Genomic DNA, 21,073 nt, shown 5'->3' with positions numbered 1-21,073 from the left:
AATTTTCTATTCACTCATCCATATATGTATATCAAATTTCATAAAACAAAATTAAACTAATAAATTTTATTTAAATACATATAAAAATACAATTAAATAAAAAAAACAACTTTTATTAATAAATAAATATACATATATAATTTCATAAATGAAATTAAGTCTAAGAACATAACAATATCTTCCATCTTTTACTCCAATTACACTAACTCCACATTCATGCACTTTTCTAAACTTATTAGACAAAACCCGACCATCCATGCCATAAATATAGACCTATTAAATTAAAAATTCTTTCAAATAACATGTGAAGTGAATAGAGGTATTTGGTAATTTGTGTGACATGTGAGTAATAAAATATATAATATGGAGCTTATTTAATGGCTCCATTTCTCATCCATATTACAAAAGTCCCCATATTGTTCCAAGTCCATCTTCTTAATTCAGTGTACAATATGTGTGGCATTTTATATTATTATCTTGATAATTTGTAAAGGTATGGATATTTTGATTTTGATATTTTAAAGTTTTAAAGTAGTATAATCTTGATAACTTGCAAAGGTATAATTATTTTGATTTTGATTTTTTAGAGTTTTAAATTTTTGAGATATATATTTTTTTAAATATATATTTATAATTTCAATAGAGTACAACTATTTTGATTTTGATTTTAAATTATAGAATTTTTTAGAATTTTAAAAACTATATAATATAATATTAATATTAACTATTATATTATATTAATAGTGTTAATATTTATATTATTATTATTAAAAAAATATTTGTTAAGTGGTTTTAATTCATTAGAGATTATATTAGGTTTGACTTTTAAGACATCAAAATCACTTAGCGACATTTAAAGCATCAAAGTATTACAATTACTGGGATCGCACTCACTTGGGCCACACCAGCCCTTTACATGACTGTATTTTGCCCACAAATTATTATTAAATATTAATAATTAATAATATCAATATTAAATAATTATAATATAATTTTATGTAATTATCCGATATAATTTCGACCTGGAGTATGCCATAAACCTGCTTCTGCTTGGTTAAGAGCTCATCTTCCTCGGACGTAAGGAAACAAGTTAATGGCCCTAAGACCCAGAAGCATCTGGCAGGAGTGAAAGCCTGCTCCCTTAGGGACCACCAGCGGATTATCACAGGTGGCGTGGTTTTCCTTGATAACAGTGATGAGTCAAATCGACATTCGCGGATAGCAGCAAGAGATGGCTGTCCTCATTGTTGGTTTGACACCTGAGTTTGATAGGTTTTTCCACCTTCATAGAATTATCCGATATAATTTTCCACCACCAATATAATATTGACCTCAGCTGGGTATTTACCAGAATTGGTATTTCCTTCCTGGATTACATGAGTTGATTTAAGCCTCTCTCTGATTGGTTGTGGCATTTTTCTCAACAAATTTGATTAATGTCAAACTAAAACTAAAATTAAAATCAATCTAAATTAATTATTTGAAATTAAAATTAAAATCAATCTAAATTAATAAGCGTCCAGGAATTTGGAAACACTTCCATAGGACCCCACACCTTGAAAACTTCTGCAATTCTACCCTGCAACGTACCAAAGCTTTGGATGGAAATAATGGTTTGACTTCCTTGAAGAGAAAGTTAATACCAGTTGTAAACTGGCCAATCATATGTGACACTCTGAGGGCAATTAGCCTTTCTGAACGTGGTCACGTATCACTTCTGGAACCGATGTCAAGGATGCACCAATTTCGGATCTCACCAGTCTCACTTCTGGAACCGATGTCAAACATGAACCAATTTCTGATCTCACCAATGTCGAGCTGGTTTCATCAGTATATTTGATTTCGATGATAATGACATCATTGAATTGCCTGGTTGCTTTATATTGAGTGTAGCGCATCCTAACAAGTATAAGTCACACGGCTCTGCACGGCTGTTTGGGTGCCCTCGTATCTTTCATCCTCAATTTCATTCTCATTGTTCTTGTCTATTCTTAAGCTTAAGCTTACAATCTTCAATCAATCAGTACTATTTTAGAAGACATGAGAATGGTAGGTTCGATTATAGAACTGCTGATCCTGGTGAGTCTGTCTACTGTGTCCGCCTCTACACAACACCTCTCTCGAAACGACTTTCCTCCAGACTTCATATTTGGTGTTGGTTCCTCTGCTTACCAGGTCTCTTTCTGCTTCATCATTCATAAATTTATGTATACATTCATTCATTCGATGATTATGGGGAAGACATGCCCATATCCGAATTCATAGAGTGGGATGTTAATGTGAAAAATCCACAATTGGTTTTCTGCAGTATGAAGGAGCTGCAACAGAAGATGGTCGGAAGCCAAGCATCTTTGACACTTTCACTCACAGGGAAGGTCTGTTTCATCACATATCTTCATTCATCCCTTCATTTGCATTCTACCCAGTTCCTTACTTTACTTTCGGACTTTCAAGGCCAAGGCTGGAAGTGAGCTGTTGTTTGTTTTAACTGTATTGTCAGGGACCACTGTGGATGGAGGTAATGGAGATGTAGCTGTTGATCAATACCATCGTTACAAGGTATTATTATCTGCAAATCTAAGAACAATAAATGTCACTAGGACAACCTATATGCAGTGGCTACTTGTAAGCCATCCTCAAGCTTTATGTGCATGTCCAACCCCATTATTGTTGTTTTCATACTAATGTATCAATAGTTAAACTCCTAGATGATTTGGGTATCAACCTGATGCAAAATTTCATGTGGGTTTTGAAGGAGGATATTGATCTAATGTCTGCGATGGGGGTAGATGCCTATAGATTTTCAATCTCATGGCCCAGGCTTATTCCTGGTATATTTCTGTTTGAGCTCTGACCACATGTTTAATCCTGAGAATTTAGTAAACACTCAAATGTTTAATCCTGAGAATTTAGTAAACACTCAATGGACAATGGTAGGAAATAACTATTTCACATATATTGATGCAGATGGAGAAGGACCCATCAACCCAAAAGGCGTTGAGTACTATAATAACCTCATAAATGAGGTTTTGTCGCATGGTAGTATTTATTGACAAATTTATGGTAGTATTTTGTCTCTCTACTTGTTTTTATTCCTGTGACTATCATCCTCAAAACTGTTAATCGTGACACAATGCATGTCTCAGGCATTCAACCACATGTGACATTGTACCACTTTGATCTGCCCCAAGCTCTGGAAGATTCCTATGGAGGTTTCTTAAATCCACAGATTGTGTAAACATCTTATGTCATCTTCTGTTCTTGATTTTCTTCCCATGTGGATTGACACACAAGTCAAAGCATCAATTTATTGGTGCATTAATAATCTTATGGTTAGAGAAGCAGAGTTCTCTAATCTACTTCGATCTAATATACTTCGATCTTATGCAGGGAGGATTTTAAAGGTTATGCAGATGTGTGTTTCAGAGAGTTTGGTGATCGAGTGAAATATTGGTCCACTTTCAATGAGCCCAATGTATTTGCCACTGCAGGATATGATAACGGCTATTTCCCACCTCAACGATGTTCCCAACCATTTGGAAATTGTACTGCTGGAAACTCAACTGTTGAACCATATATTGTTGGTCACCATGTTTTGCTATCACATATAGCTGCTGTGGAGTTGTACAGGAAAACCTATCAGGTTCTTTTCCTCTCTGATCTATGGTCATCTCCATTCATTCTATGAGATTTTCTAAAGTTCTCGATGAATGCAGGAAAAGCAAAAGGGCTGGATTGGATTAGTAATTTTAGTATCTTGGATGATACCTCTTACCAATAAATCCACAGATGTGGCTGCTACTCAAAGAGCAAATGATTTTAAGGTGGGCTGGTGAGTGATTTCTTTAACAGTGAATTTTCAAGTTAACTTATGTTTCTAGAACCTTCAGTGCCATAGAGCAGTCTCACCAATTGTTGTTTCTCCTCTTTTTTAGTTGGGGTTTTCGTAGCGATTCAAATAATTAATAGCTATATTGTTGAAGTGGATGCAAATAGGTGTACTTTTGTTTGGTTGAGGGCAGACAACCACCCTGAATTAATTTCTTTTTCCAAAATCCAGGCTTTTAGACCCATTTGTTTCTGGAGACTATCCAGGCAGCATGAGGAATATAGTGGGTTCTCGGTTACCTTCATTTACAAAGGAACAGGCTCAAAAGTTACCAGGGTCATTGGACTTCATTGGTGTCAATCACTATGTTACCATGTATTGTTTTGATGTTCCAAGAAAAGGTGAACTTATGTCAAGAGACTATGCTCAAGATATGTCCATTGGAACTGCAGGTACGAGAGTCATTCTCACAAGTAGATTTAACTCTATGAAGAGTAACATTACTGTCTTGAAATCATAAAGGAAAATGGTTTTGATCCGTTGAAGTTTTATGTTATTTTAAATTCAAAAGTGATACATTGCAAGAACATTGGTATTAAGAACATTTTATGGCTGTTCTGTACTGCTTGATGAATGCAGCGGAGCGTGATGGAATTCCCCTCAGCATCAATGTAAGAATATTTTGAAGAATCACATGTCCTATTATAATCATATGTTTTCTTTTTCTTTTTAGTAGGAGCCTTTTATAAATAGGAGTATGTAGATTTTTACAGTTCGATAGAAATTTTGGATTTAAACTCTGCCTTAGTTTAGAAACGTAATTCTAAACTGAGAGACAAATTGAATCCAAAAATTCGACTATATTTTTTATAAATTTCTAACATTATGATCTAAGTATGTTTATATCTTGACAAAAAGATATTTACCTCATGCTGAAATTTGTGTCAGAGATCATTTTTTGGTATGCCAGTTGTACCACAAAGCATGCAGGCAGCGCTTGAATATATTGAGGACCGTTCCCATAATATTCCTATTATTGTGTATGAAAATGGTGGGCACTCTTGTTATGTTATTCCTTCAGCACAAGTTAGGTTTTCAAGTCCTCAATGAGAGCTCACTGTACACTTAAGGATTTATGCAGGTTCAAGAAAATATACACAGATTGGTGCTACACTTTTTGATCATTGACCATGTAATTATCTGTTCTGGACTTACAATATCAGCTTTCATGTCTGGACAGGATTTTCAGAGCCTAATAATTCCTCTATTCCCCTTTCTGAGGCTTTGAATGACCAATACAGGATGGATCTCCATCAAGATGTCCTTCAGTATGTGCTTGCAGCAATAAGGTATACAAAGAGCATACAGTGTTCCATTGAAGGCACACCATTTCTGAAACAATTGATTTTTGAAACATGTCATGAAATCAATGAATTTGTGAAATGATGAATATCTCAGACATAAAACGTTTTTTCATTGCGGCAGGAATGGGTCAGATATCTGGGGATACTTTATATGGACTCTGCTAGATGACTTTGAATTTTTGAGTTACACTTGGCGTTTTGGTCTTCATTACGTGGACTTCAATGACAATTTGAAACGATATCCCAAGTTATCTGCTCATTGGTACAAGACTTTTCTGCAGAGGTGGGAAAGCAGGGAATCAAGACATGAATCTCAAATTCAACTCAACACCTACACATCTATGAACATCTCATAGAACAAAGAATTGAAATCCAATTTTATAAAAACAATGCAGTATATTTTAGGCATGATTTTGTTAAACAAATTTGATATTTATGTTTATATTCACTTTCAAAATGCTTTTATAGCATTTAATATATGATGTTTATAGTATGTAGCAATGCATTAAAGAATCTTAACTAATCTCTTATTTTCTTAAGGTATGAAAGATCATATTAGTCTTAGTTGACATTAATCATCATCATCATTATTATTTTTCTTTTAAAACACCTAATTGAAATTCACTCATTGAAATTACTTGAAATTTTCAGTTATCCTTTGTGACCAAATTGTCCTTTGGGACCCTACAAACGGTTTGATATTATATTGGCATTAACTACAATTTTATTCTAGAGACATCCTGACATTAAACCAATATTTGAAACAAATTTTATGAGCCATGTACATCAAAATATGAACATTTGTGCTTCATGTTTGCCGCAAGCAAAACCATGGCAGCATAAATTGTGAAACATTGAATGATGATCTTTGTTTTCTTGGAAAATATGACTTAGTGTTAGTGGGATGATTTATTATTTTTCAATAGATGTTGTTGGTGTGTCTAATGAGTGTTTCTGATTATCTACATATACACACATTATTTATTATTGTGGAGGCTATTGAACCATACTTGGATATGAGAGATTCTCTCCAACGAGATTTTCTCCTGGATTAGAGTTTGAAGTTAAGTTGTTGTTGGTTTGAAGTCTCAATGGAATAGTATATTTATCTTTAGTCAAAAACCTCCATGTATAAATTCAACTTGAACTAAATGGAATAAACAATTCAATGTGTTGATGTGTGTTACAATTGTATTGTTGTAAATTATTGTGTTTCTTCTTCAATTCTTTTCAAGTAAATTTGTTACAATAGTTTAGTTATTTTGAGTGTTGATCCTTCACAGAATTGAAGAAAGGACAAAAGAGAAACTCTATACCTACATTTTTCCTATCATATTGGAATTACCAAAAGTAATTGACATTTATGTGGAACAACTTGTTCTTTTTTTCCTTCTCAAATTCTTCAACAACCTCTTAATGTACACAGTTGTCTTATAAGCTTCCTAGAACCTTATAATGTTCCTGGTTTAAAAAACTAAAATGGCATCTTATTATTAAACAAAGTCCTTCCATGCAAGGTTGAAATTTGATATCCTACATCACAAATTTATTGTTTCTTTATGAAATGTTCTAATTTAAACATTCATTTCATCTAATGTTCCAATTTAAATTCTTTAGATGATCTCTTAATGGACAAAATTATTCCTTCTCAAATTCTTCAATAATTATTTAGTGTATAACTATTTTATCAAGCTTCCTAAAGCCTTAGTATAGTTTTGGAATACAAAACTAAAATGATATTTTATTCTTAAACAAGGCCATTCTACTATCTACTCATGGTTGAGATTTGATATCCTACCTTTCAAGTCAAGAAATTTTTATACGATGTTCTACTTTAAACATTGATTTCATTTTATGTTTCAATATTAATGTCGTACGTCAAAACAATAGTTGTAATTTTTTTATTTGAATATAACATTTATTATTACAATATAAAACACTGAAATTTCGTATCTTTCTTCATACTATATAATAGAAATCCAAAGACACAATTTTCCACTAAGTTCCTAAGACGTAAAGTGTGGGAGAGAGGAAACACACATGAGGATGTCTAGATAAACCCTTAAAACTTTAGGTAAATTCATGGGCATGAGGGGACAACATAAGGAATCCCATCTCTCAAATTATTAAAAAAAAACCCGAACATAACAATTCATTATGCATTGTTTCTTCCTTTTTTCATTTTAGAGGGGGTAGGGCATGGGGTATGCTAGCATAGGGAAGGGGAGGTTGAGGGCAACAGGGGTGTGCCTTGCTTAGAAGCCCCCAATTTTGTGAAACATGTCCCGCACATTGGCAAAACATGTTGTCGTGTGTTTCACTAAGTTTCACAAAATGGGGGTTGGTAAAATGTTTTTCCAAACACTCTCCCTCATTCCGAGGGCGTGGGAAGTGCAGGGGGCACATCCCTATGAGACAATGGAAAAAAAATTGTTAAATATATGATAACATACACACATGTGATATGATAAGTAAGAAACTTGAATTTTAGAAAATATTTATTGAACCCTTTCAAGAACTGTGGATCCAAGTTTAAATAATAATATTTTCTCTACATAAAAAAAATTCAACAATAAATCATTTTAAATAAAATGTGATTATCTTAGCTTCATACCTAAGATAACAATATTTGGTGGACCAAGAAATATTTCTTAGCAAAATTATTTAAAAACTTACAAATGAGTAACCAATTTGCAAATTATATGAAATGATGAGCTACATGGTGAAAAGATTTTAGAGTGTATAAGAATTTAGAAAATTTAGATTCCTATTTTTTATATGGTTTAAAGAGAGCTACATAAAAATAGGAAGTAAAACAAACAAAGAAACTAAACATGAGCAATGAGCGAACTTGACATAAAACCTTGACTTTTCATGAAGGGTAAACTTGTGATCATGCTAATTAGAAATACATAAGGATATCTGCATAGTTTTGAATACTAATGAATCAAAGAGGATGCTTTAGAACTCTGGAAGAATAATGACTTGTCAAAATTCCCAAGAAATGGCCATAACAAATTAAAGAACACGCAAGATGGTGTAGCAAACAAATATTTACTTGCAAAGCTATTCTAGAACCTAGATTTCAGTTGTTTGTGCATAATTAGTGGATTCATGAAATAGTTGCATTCTAAAATTAGCTAGCATCAATCAGATCAATGACTATGTGGAATGGATCATGATGGAGTTGTAAAAAAAATACCAATTTATAAGATATTAAGAAATGAAACTTCCTATTTCCATATAAATAAAAATAAGTTTAGTGGAAAGAGGGAATTCATTACTAAGCTACTACCAGTGCAGTATACTAATGAATGAAGTTTCCATATAAATCATATATAGTCAAGAGGTGAATGAATACACACCACAAAGGGAAATGTATAAGCCAAATGGCATGATTACATACTACAATTAAATAGACCAACCAGCATAAAAGGAAAGAATACATGGAATGAAATGCTAGAGCTATCAAGCTGTCGACAAAGAAAGAAATGCATAGGCTAGAGTTAGTAGGTTGTTCAAAGAGGAAGAGTTTGGTGGTGTCTATTTGCATTTGAATAAAGTTAACATTGTGTCATTAGTTGCAAGAGTCTAGATAGAGATTCCATGTGATTGAAAATTTGAAACCAAGAACTAGAGTAACTTGCAAGAACTGGATAACTTGTGTTAGAATTGATGAATTCATGAGACAGACTTAAAAAAAAAATGACCTTCTGGTTGAGGTTCGACAAATTTTAAAGTTAGAGGGTAAAATTTGATGAACCTTATGCCTTGGTTTTAATGTAGAAATCGATTCAACATGCTTGTGGGAAATGGTCCTATACTAGGAGGATAACACTCCTATCAATCCCCTAGGCTAGACCCAATTGAGAAATAAGAATATGAACTATAAAACCAATAGGGTTGAACTGATATAAATCAATTTTTAATCCTATGGGTTTTTTAATTTTTATTCTTATTTGTATGCTATGTAGTACCTTTTTCTCTTGTAGGTCAACTCCCTCTTTTGTTTTTCAAGAAATTATCTTAGATTACACGTAAAAGAGTATAGTTTTTTCCACAAAAAAAATCATAACCTTTTATTAAGATTTATAAAAATTTACATAAGTACATGCCTGAGGCATTCAACATAAGTCTGTCATATAGCATGAGAATATAAACAAAAATTGGGCTTTATAGGAATAGTTCAGCCCACAGTATCCAAAATAAACATCCCATAACAAAAAATGACATATCAAACAGTACTAGAAAAATAGTCATATGTCTACTCCTATAGTACATGGGACTGCAGGATCCACCATCCACAAAAAACTGTCAACTGTGATCCATCAAAAAAGGAATAGGAGCATATACGTAAAAGAGTATAGTACCTAATAGAAACTTTTCATTCTTGTACTTTCCCTTCCTACCTAGGCCACAACACAGCTACAAGAGCAGGAATTTCTTAGTAACCTCCCATACCTCTATCTAAAATCTATTTTGTAAGAAGAAAGGACTTGGTTATGATTGCTAGGTTTTCTAATTAATATCTTGCGATTTATACTTCTCACACAATGTGTGTGTCTATTTGTATAACCAAAAAGCAAATACACATCGACCACTAGTCCAATATTCTAAACATTTTGAGCTAAGCAACCACTTTTCAATTCTGTTTTCCCACTTATGCTCGCCATGGCATGGATCCTCTATTAAAATGGAGAAATAACTAGAGAAAGGCCCATTTATTCTTATCCCATAGTAAGGATATTAGTTATAGATCTCATTTGTCTACGAAAAAATAGGACCTCCATTCTCCATTTTTTGTTGAAAAAGTAACAAGAAAATCTAGTTTTGACTTTGCTTTGGTCAAACTAGAATAAAATTCGAATTTCTATTTCAGCATAATACTTGGTGGTAGTTAACTAAGGTGGCATGGCTCTTGTCACTCAGTTAACTCATTAAATTCGAGTTAGGGAAGCTTGAATTCAGTTCTACATGATTGATTTCTAATTTGTAGCAATCTGTTTAAGTTAATTTGCGTTATTATCAGTTTAACTAGTTCTAACTATTAGAAGAACTAGTGGAGTTCAAGTTGTGGAAGTGGAACTTCAACCACACTCAGTGATCAACCATTTAACTAATCAATCAACTCAAAATAATTGTTGCATGCAAAGAATTTGAGTTACCTAGCCCAGATGGAGATTCCAAGGCAATGTACTATTAGTTGTAGCATATTCCCATGTGTACAGGTGGTGCATGCAGTCATAGATTGACCTAAGGCTATTGTACAATTCCTTGGTGTGAAATTCCTAAAAAGTAGGGGCAATTTCCCAAAGGAATAATGCAAGGAAATAGGAGCTTGGGAAGGCTTGAAATTGGCTAAGTGTCGAGCCAAGTTCAGTCAGTCAGGTAGAGGGATAGACTATACACTTGCAGGTTGTGCTCAGGCTTGAGCAAACATTGTATTTCTTCTCTATTCTTTGGTTAATACAACACAAATAGTGTTGAAAATAGCAACAAGAAATGCTAAATATAGAAGTGCTAAATTTAGAAATAGCATTTCGAGATACCTTCCTATTTTAGTTAGTCCCTGAACTAAAATAGAGAAGTAAAAATTCGAATTTGATCTTAGCAGTTGTTGGTAAAATAATTAATTAACTCATCTTGAGTTAATTAGTTGTATAAAATCAAATATGAAGTCTATGTGAGGACATGTAACAATTTCTCCATTGATTGAGGAATTTATCCATCAGTTAAAGAGATAAGGATGAGTTGTAATATTGAGTTGTAATTAGTTGGTCCAGTTAACTGAGTCAAGTCTAGTTAGATTAATTCAAACAGTTTGTTAAATTAATTGTGAGTTCAGTTAGTTAATGCATGCATGCATGTGACCGCTGCACTTCAGATAACTGAATATTATCTCATAAATAACTCATGCATGTCAGTTCAGACAGAGACCCAGTTGAGATCAGATGGAGAGACAATGTACTATCAGTTGCAGGAATATTCTATTGTGAATATCTCTTGCATGTAGAAGGAATTCATTCCTTGACAATTGCGTAGTTACTTCTTGAGTTTAGTGAGTGTGTGATGAGGCCAATCACATAGGTGGCATCATTAGACCCCACTGCGCAAGGAAATAGGAGGCTTGGAGGGCTGAGGAAAGGCATATCTTGTGTCTACTCAGTTTGTGAGCTGTATTGTTTAATTGCAGAGAGAGCAAGATAGCTTGTGAGTTGATTCCTTTTGTGTCTTAAACATATTTCCACTTGTATGATAATACAGAGATTGGGGTTTTAGGCTGAGTCTTTGTTATGAAACCAGCTCACAAAAAGATAGAAAAGAGAGATCCACGCCTTAGAATTCAGCCTCTTCGAGGGGGCAACCTCCTTTACATTACATAAATGAACAATTCTTGGATGATACAAATGAAAATACCTCCTTTCTATATATAGGAGTCTAAGTGGTCCCAATACAATCAAAGCCTACATAAGAATAATATTGTAGGGCACAAACAATAACAATAGTGGGCTTCTATGTGGCACAATAGTAACAATATGGGCACTACATGGGTACATCAATATAAATAAGGGGTATAACTACAATAGTAATGGGGTAATCACTAGTATTATAGGGACCCAACATGCCCCTTTCCTTCAAAAAAGTGTTGTCCTCAACGCTTGAGTAGTTCAGGATACTTCTGCATAAAATTCTCGTCCTCCCATGTGGAATCTTCAGCGGATAAGTTCTTCCACTTGATAAGAGGTACTCTGAAATTGATCGATTTCGTAGCTGTCGAGTTCTTGTTTCTATAACTGCTTCTGGTTCCAATATAATTTTTCCTTCTTCGTCAAGTTCTGGCAATATTGTTTGAACTGGGAGCTTGTCGCCTATAACCTTCTTTAAGCATGAAACATGGAAAACTGGGTGCAATCGAGAAGCTGCAGGAAGCTCCAATTTGTATGCCATAGTACCAATCTTTTGCAACACCTTGTACGGACCATAATACTTTGGTGATAATTTATTATCCTTCTTAGCTTGCTTGAGGGACATTTGCTTATATGGTTGTAGCCGTAGGAATACCCAATCACCTACATCAAAACTTCTTTCACTGCGATGCTGATCTGCCTGTTGTTTCATTCTATTCTGTGCCAATAGAAGGTTATCCTTTAAGAGTTGGAGGACTTGTTGTTGATGTTCGATGTGATGTTCCACTGCCTGAACCTTAGAATTTTCTCTTAAATATGATGTGATGGATGGTGGTTGATACCCATAAAGTGCCATAAATGGGGTCATTTTTGTTGCTGTATGAAAGGAAGTGTTATACCACCATTCAGCCAGAGGCAACCATTTGACCCATTGTGTCTGTTTATCAGATACAAAGCAACGAAGGTATCCTTCCAAACATTTGTTTACTATCTCAGTTTGCCCATCAGATTGAGGATGATAAGATGAGCTATGAGCTAACTGAGTACCAAGACAAGAAAATAATTCTGTCCAAAAATTTCCAGTGAAAATGGGATCTCTGTCACTTACAATAATCTTTGGGTTTCCATGTAGCTTTTGAACTGTTTCCATAAATGCAGTAGAAATTGTACTGGCTTTAAATGGATGTGATAATGCACAAAAGTGTGCATACTTCGTAAGTCTGTCAACTACCACCATGATGACACTCTTTCCCTCAGACTTGGGTAAACCTGTGATAAAATCCATTGAAACCTTCTCCCAACGTTGGCTTAGAATGGATAAAGGTTGTAATAGACCCGGTGTCTTAATTGTTTCAACTTTATTTTGCTGGCAAACCAAACATTCCGCCACAAACTTTTGAATATCTGATTTAAGGCCATCCCAAAAAAATTCCTTCTTAACCCTGTGGTAAGTTTTTAAAAATCCTGAGTGCCCTCCTAAGGGAGAAGTGTGCAATTCCATAAGAATCTTTTGTTTTAGCTGGGAATTCTTACATAGGTATAAGCGATCTTTGTACCATAGCGAATCATTTTTCCAGCTAAATGTATCAGAAGTACTGGAATCTTGTTGTAGCTTTTGAATAAGTGCCCACACTTCTTCGTCGTTCTTCCATTCCTCCCTTGCTTCGTTTATCCAATCTGGTTGGATAATAGAAATGGCACACAACAATGCTTCCACATCCTCATCTTTTCTTGAGAGTGCATCTGCCACCACATTTTGCTTCCCTTTTTTGTAGATGATTTCAAAGTCATAACCCAACATCTTTGTGACCCACTTTTGTTGCTCTTCAGAGGATAATCTTTGTTCTAAAAAGTATTTAAGGCTATCATGATCCGTTTTTACCTTGAAGTGTCTTCCCATTAGGTAGGGTCGCCATTTCTTAAGTGCATGGAGTATTGCCAACATTTCCTTCTCATAAATAGCTTTTCTTAAAAACTTTCCCTTGATTGGACGACTTTCAAAAGCAATGGGTCTTTCATCTTGCATTAGAACAGCACCAATTCCATTTCCTGAAGCATCACATTCCACAATAAAGGTTTTTGTGAAGTCCGGCGTAGCTAAGACGGTGCTTGGCACATTGCCTCTTTAAGATGTTCAAAGGCCTTTGTTGCTTCCGAATTCCATGAAAATGAATCTTTCTTCAATAATGTTGTTAGAGGTGCTGCTATTCTCCCATAATTCTTAACAAACTTGCGATAATACCCTGTCAACCCAAGAAATCCTCGCAGATGCTTTATGGATGTGGGGATTTTCCATTCCTTAATGGCTTTAATTTTGCTAGGGTCTACCTTAACTCCTTCATGAGATACAATATGACCCAAATATTCCACCTCCTGGACTCCAAAGAAACATTTGGATCTTTTTGCATATAATTGTTTCTCCTCCAATAGTTGTAACACCCTGTCAACATGTTCAACATGATCCTTCCAAGACTTGCTGTAGATTAGTATATCATCAAAAAATACTAACACAAATTTTCTAAGGAATGGTTTGAAAATTGAATTCATCAAACCTTGAAATGTTGAAGGTGCATTGGTAAGGCCAAAAGGCATGACCAAAAATTCATAATGACCCTCATGAGTTCTAAATGCTGTTTTCGGAATGTCTTCGACCTTCATTCTAATTTGATGATATCCCGAACGAAGATCCAACTTGGTGAAGTAAATTGATCCATGCAATTCATCCAGTAATTCATCAATAACAGGAATGGGGAACTTATCTTTAATAGTGAGCTTGTTGAGCTCCCTATAATCTGGACACATGCGCCATGATCCATCCTTCTTGTGCACCAATACTACTGGAGCTGAGAAAGAACTTTGACTCGGTTGAATTATACCAGCCTCTAACATTTCTGCAACCATACGTTCAATTTCACTTTTTTGGACATATGGATATCTGTACGGCCTGATGTTTGGAGGAACACTTCCTGGAATCAGATGAATAGCATGATCATGATCACGCATAGGTGGGAGACCTTTGGGAGTATCAAATACCTTGGAATGATTGTCCAGGACTTTTTGGAGATCTGGAGAAATAGATGATTCCAATGTGGAAACATCTAGTGAACATAATTGTGCAATTACACCTCTTTGCTCCTTTTTTAGAAGCTTTGTCATTCCATTAGAGCTGATTATCTTTCCTGGTTTCCCTGCAATACCCCTTAGTTCAACTTCCTTTCCTTCCACAGAAAATTTCATGAAAAGTTCTTGAAAATTAAAAGCTATTGTACCCAAGGATTGTAGCCATTGGACTCCTAGTACAACATCAGCACCTCCCATTGGAATGGAAAGCATTGGGCTAGTCAATACATATTCTCCCATGGATAGCTTGATATTATGGCACTTTCCAGAACAATTTATTGTTCCTCCATTTGCAATCATCACTTGACACTCTGGAGCTGGATATAGGAAGCAATTCAATTCTTTTGCTACCCTACAATGAATAAAATTGTGGGTGCTTCCTGAATCAATCAACACTATTACCTTTTTCTTCTTGATTTGTCCTTCTATCTTGATGGTTTGAGGAGTGGTAATTCCCGCCAATGCATTACAAGATATGGTTGGATTTATTTGTTCTTCATCTAGGCTTTGTTCCTGGAATATATCCTCTTCTTTTGACCTTTCTTGCTCCTTTTCTTCTTCCTCTTCACAATCTATGTAGAATAATTTCTTCTCAGCACATTTATGACCTTTTGTGTATTTGCTATCACAATTGTAACAAAGCCCTTTTGCTCTTTTTTCTTCCAATTGTTGTGGTGTCAACCTTGTAGGTTGTGGAAGACTATGGGCAACAACACTTCCTTCTTTATAGTTGTGAATGGTATGCTTCCTAGTTGCCATAATTTTGCTTTCCATTTTTCTTGCTAACCTGAATGCCTTCTCTAATGAATCAGGTTCCCAAAGGCGCACATCATGTTGGATATTATCCTTTAAAGACCCTATGAACACATCAATCCTATGCTCTTCTGGAATATCTTTTACCCTTATGTTCAATTTTTGGAACTCCTCAATGTGCTCCATTATTGAACCCTTTTGTTTGAGACTTATCAATTGGCTAAAAAAAGTGTTGCTTTTTGTATCCTCATAATGTGCTATTAATTCTTCCGTAAAAATGGCCCAAGTGATAAATGGTTTACGAGAACAAAGCCATTGATACCATACAAACTGATTTGGTTCCAAATATAAAGTTGCCATACGTACCTTTTGTGTGTTTTGCACATTATTGAGATCGAAGAATTGCTCCATCTGTAATATCCATGTGGCGGGATCCTTGCCATCAAACTTCCTCATATCGATTTTTGGAACATGGTGAGTCTTTGATCCAACATTAGAGTCTATGGAATCATGATTAACATTTCTTTTGTTCTCATCATGAGTTTCCTTTACTACCTTTTCACCATTAGTGACCCTTTCTTGTAGCAACTTCTTCAATTCTTCCATGTTTGTATTCAAATCTATCTTCAAATTTGCCATCGAATCCTCCATCTTAGCTTCCATGCCGTTTATCTTAGATTCCACACCATTTACCTTAGATTCCACGCCACTTATCTTAGCTTCTGTTAGCTTTTGTGAGCGTGACATTTGTTGCACTTGTTCTTGTAATTTTGATATATCATGTAGCATTTCTTCCTCTTCTTCATGAGTCATGCTAGAGCTTTCAGGTTCCTTACTAGGTGTTTGTATTTTCTTTCCTCGGGGCATCAGTTACCGATAATAATGCTTTACTATGCCCTTTGAATTTCGTTAAACCAAGCTTACACAAAAATAAAAATAAAAACTACACACCTTTTTTCACTTTATAGAAGCCTGATATTGAATCTGATGTATCTCTGTAATTTCGGATCATCCAATTCTGAAATTGCTACCTGTAGTAGCCTTCTGCGTCCTCTTTCCAATGCCACAAGTTTGAGCCAAATTGGATTCTCCAAGGAAGAGTTATGTGAAATCTCCCACGGTGACTTGCTTTTAGACTGGTTCAGTAGAGCGAAGTTGTACGACGTGCCACGAGTCACTGTTTCGATATTTGGATCTGAAAAACACCCACAAGAAACTACAGTCCGTCCTCTTTCTATACCTTCTTACAAAACTTCAATCCGATGCTCAGAAAGAAAGTTATGACGATTTTCCCCAGGTCACCTGTTTTGAGTGTAATTCAGGAGTCATCAAAAAGACCAACTTCCTGAAATCATATCTTCGAAAATATCACACGAAAAGCTTTGAAATTCGGACCCAAGGTTCAGCGCGATGTCTTCTCAAATGGGTTTTTTTTGTGACTTCTGAAACGTCACAGAAAAAAAGTTATAGCGAAAATGCCACGATGACCTGTTTGGAGCAGCGAAACCCTAGAATCCAAAGCTCTGATACCAAATGTTATGAAACCAGCTCACAAAAAGATAGAAAAGAGAGATCCACGCCTTAGAATTCAGCCTCTTCGAGGGGGAAACCTCCTTTACATTACATAAATGAACAATTCTTGGATGATACAAATGAAAATACCTCCTTTCTATATATAGGAGTCTAAGTGGTCCCAATACAATCAAAGCCTACATAAGAATAATATTGTAGGGCACAACAATAACAATAGTGGGCTTCTATGTGGCACAATAGTAACAATATGGGCACTACATGGGTACATCAATATAAATAAGGGGTATAACTACAATAGTAATGGGGTAATCACTAGTATTATAGGGACCCAACAGTCTTTCCCCGGGTTATTCTTCTGTGTTCATGTGTGATTGATTTCTCATTCTCAGTTATATGTGTTTTAATTGATCTTGCTCATATTCGATTAAGCTTCAACAAAGTTTGTTGTAGAAGTAGATCTTGTATTTTTCTTTAGTATATTGCATAATCTGTTGATATACAATGGGAATTTCTACATGGTATCAGAGCAAAGGTGATCAAAGCGAAGAACAATATACAAGAAGGGATAAGTTTGAAGTTTTGAGGTTCTTGAATATAGAAATCGAGTTCTTATCACATCTCAATTTCACCAATGGCATTCAACGGTTTAAGACTCGAGTATGCCCTTGATGGTAGCTCGAATTATATAGCCTGGAAGGATCGCATGGAAGCAGTATTAGAGGATAACGGTCTAAAGGAATTCATTGATCAAGAAGTCCCCAAGCCGACTGATGCTACATAATTGGCGGAATGGAAGAAATGTGTGGCTAGAGCAAGGAGAATCCTTCTGGAGGGAGTTCGAGACCACATAGTCTCGAGTCTCCATGGGAAGGAGACACCATTTTCGATGTGGAAAACATTGAAAGATCTATATTAGAACAACATCGATTAGAGGAAGCTGGCGCTGAAAGACAAGCTTTGGAAAATCAAGTGTGAAAAGGGCGACATGATCTCTACATATCTAAACAAGCTCACCACCTGTAGGGATGAGCTTGGAAGTGTAGGGATCATGAAAGCTGATGATGACATGGTGAGTCTTGCACTCCTTGGTCTTCCTAAGAGCTGGCATAACTACCAAGACTTGGTTAATGGAAGAGAAAAACTGCCAGATTGGGAATGACTTTGGTCGGATCTGATGCAAGAGGAGATAAGAAGAAGCACCATAGATGGATCCTCATCAAAGCAAGATGATGAGGAAAATCTAGCCTTAGCGAGTAAGGCGAGGAAGGGGAAAGGGAAGGCGTCCCATTCCAAATCCAGTTCTTCCCATGGTGGGAAGAAGTTTGACAAATCGAAAGTGCGATGCTTTCATTGTCATGAAGTGGGCCATTATGATACGAATTGTCCACAGAAGAAATCCAAGAAGGGATCCTCGAAGGGTTTTGATGGTGAGGCACTAGCCTCACAATTTGAGTTGGATTTCTCTCTTATCGCATGCATGGTTTCATCCATGGTGGGATGTGTGTGGTACCTGGACAGTGGAGCTTCATTCCACATGTCAGGTGACAAGAATATTTTCAGTACCTTGGAGGAGAAGGATCTCCAGATGTGGATCGAGATGGGCGATGATAGAAAGTACCGTGTTTCAGGTGAAGGTACGATTGTGTTTCAGAGGGAGAATGGAGCTCCCCTCACCCTAAACGATGTAAAGTATATACCAGGTCTGAAGAAGAATCTTGTGTTTGTCACTATGCTAGAAGATAAAGGCTATGATGTAGTCTTTAGTAAAGGAAAGGTATTCCTAAGGCATATCGGTACTGGACAGACAAAGTGAATCGGGATTCAAGTATAGAATCTCTACAAGCTGGAGGTAGACGATTGTGTCACATTGAGTTCCAAAGCTGAGATGGTGTAGAGCCAAGATGTTGGCGAGCTATGGCATAGAAGACTAGGCCACTTGCACCATGGAGCCCTGAAGATCATGCAACAGATTTCTACCAGAATTCCCAAGGGAAAACTGGAGCAGATGAATACATGCAAAGGTTGTACCTTGGGTAAGTATGCAAAATCTTCCTTTCCGGATCAAGATAGTAGAGCTGGAGAAATCCTGGAGCGAGTTCACTAAGATGTTTGTGGACCCTTCTGTAAAACCTCCACTGCTAAACAAAGGTACTATGTTATTTTTATTGATGATTTTTCTTGTAGATGTTGGATCTACTTTATGCAAAAGAAGGATCAGAACTTCTTGAGGTTTTGTGAGTTTAAAGCCTGATCCAGGTGGATGTTGGTGGCCACCCACCTATCCCATTTGGACCCCCACAACTGTCTCTTTCAGCTTTTCAGTTTCCTTATTTGTAGCACAATTTATTATTTTTAGCAGTTTTTTAGGTCCTGAACTACTGGAGCTGTTTTGAGGCCCTAAACGACATTTTTTTGGGAAATATGGGGGCAACATGGGTCCATGACCAATGTTTCCCTTCCCAAAGTGGTAGTGCTCGGATAGATCTTTCTAACGAGCTATCTTACACGTCAAATGGAAATCGTATGCCAAAGTTACGACCCTGTGAAATTGATGTACCAATTTACCCAAACGGGGCCCACAATTTGGTGCTTCATCTTCTAGGGTTAGGTTTTGGGATGTGAAGGGTTTTCCATTGTTTCTCAACAATAAATAGGCCTTCGAGCCTCATTGTAACACAGTTCAAAGGCATGTAGCTGCCACATCTCTTCTCAAAGATAAGCTACCATCGCCCTAGCTGGTTTATTTCCATTTCTAGTTGTAAGCATATTTCAGTATTTTCCATTAATGAAATGAAGTATTATTTCCGCTGCATCTTTGTGTATATGGTTATCTCTGTATTTTGTTGCATTCCTATTTAAATCTGGATCAAAGCCTTGGCAGAGAAAGAATCTGGAAATAAAATAAAAGCCTTGCGTAATGACAATGGTGGAGAGTATGTCTCCCAACAATTTAAGGACTTCTGCGCTGCAGAAGGAATTAAACGGGAGTTGAAGGCACCCCATAACCCACAACAAAATGGGGTAGCCAAAAGGAAGAGCAAATTGATTGTGGGAGAAGGTCGAGCGATGTTGCATGACCAAAGCCTACCACTGCATTTTTGGGTTGAGGCATGTAATACAACAGTATACTTGCAGAACAGAAGCCTGCACCATATACTAGGAATGAAGACACTTATGGAGGCATTTTTCGGGAAGCGACCAGATGTGAGTCACTTCCGAATCTTTAGATCATCAGTTTACCATCATGTGACCAAAGATGCCCGGAAGAAGCTGGATCCAACAGTTGAGTTGGGAATACTTGTGGGGTACACGGATACACCCCACAACTATCGAGTGTACCTTCCTACTAGTCAGAGGACTGTGGTATGTAGGGATCTAAAGTTCGACGAGCAGAGAGCCATGCGAGTATCACTTGAGAGGGAGCTCAAGTTGCATGCAGAGGAGTAACTTTCAGTTCCTAAGGAGGAGGAGCCTTAGATTGGTGCGGAGCAGCTGCATGCAGAGGATCCGTGAGTGGAGACATCCACTCATGTTGAGACTTCCAGAGATGGGTGAAAACGCTCAAGGGAAGCTGACAAGTTGATGCTAGATGCATGGGAGAATGTGGGACAACCATCTTCTCAGCGTAGACAAAGGAGGTCGCCCGAGTGGTACACTGGGTACATGGCCCTGGTTGGGGAGTGTGTAGATACCGAACCTTCTTCATTCGAGGAGGAAGTGCAGCAACCAGTCTGGGTTGATGCAATGGTAGAGGAGTACGACTCTATCATTCAGAATAGTGTGTGAGATGTTGTCCCAAGACCTCAAGGCAAGTCAGTGGTGGGTTCCAAATGGCTTTATAGGGTAAAGCAAGCAGTTGATGGCAGTGTTGAGAAACATAAGGCAAGGTTTGTTGCCTGAGGTTTCTCACGGGTCGAGGGGATTGACTACGATGAGACCTTTGCTCCTGTAGCAAGGTACTCATCTATCAAATCGATGTTGGCACTATTAGCTCAGGTGGCTTGGAAGATCCATCACATGGATGTGAAGACAACATTCCTCAATGGGAAGACTGAGGAGGAGGTGTA

General features: G+C 36.5%; 1 protein-coding gene across 1 annotated transcript; it reads left to right on the top strand.

Annotated features, from left to right (window-relative positions):
• The first annotated feature begins 1,684 nt into the window (after window positions 1-1,684).
• Window positions 1,685-5,610, top strand: LOC149186593 (coniferin beta-glucosidase-like). The gene is made up of 13 exons (XM_089412640.1): window positions 1,685-2,175; window positions 2,309-2,375; window positions 2,501-2,559; window positions 2,756-2,831; window positions 2,968-3,039; window positions 3,147-3,234; window positions 3,391-3,643; window positions 3,717-3,832; window positions 4,061-4,281; window positions 4,469-4,500; window positions 4,778-4,880; window positions 5,070-5,178; window positions 5,315-5,610. The coding sequence occupies exons 1-13, from the start codon at window positions 2,041-2,043 to the stop codon at window positions 5,547-5,549; spliced, it is 1,566 nt and encodes a 521-aa protein (XP_089268766.1). The 5' UTR covers window positions 1,685-2,040; the 3' UTR covers window positions 5,550-5,610.
• Window positions 5,611-21,073: the final 15,463 nt, after the last annotated feature.

Source organism: Pinus tabuliformis, chromosome 3_1 (assembly GCF_031772625.1).
Source record: "Pinus tabuliformis cultivar Carrire ecotype Pingquan chromosome 3_1, CPIR1, whole genome shotgun sequence".
NCBI classification, from domain to species: Eukaryota; Viridiplantae; Streptophyta; class Pinopsida; order Pinales; family Pinaceae; genus Pinus; species Pinus tabuliformis.
Note: the sequence above shows the minus strand (reverse complement) of the source record. Positions and strands in the feature narration are given on the sequence as shown.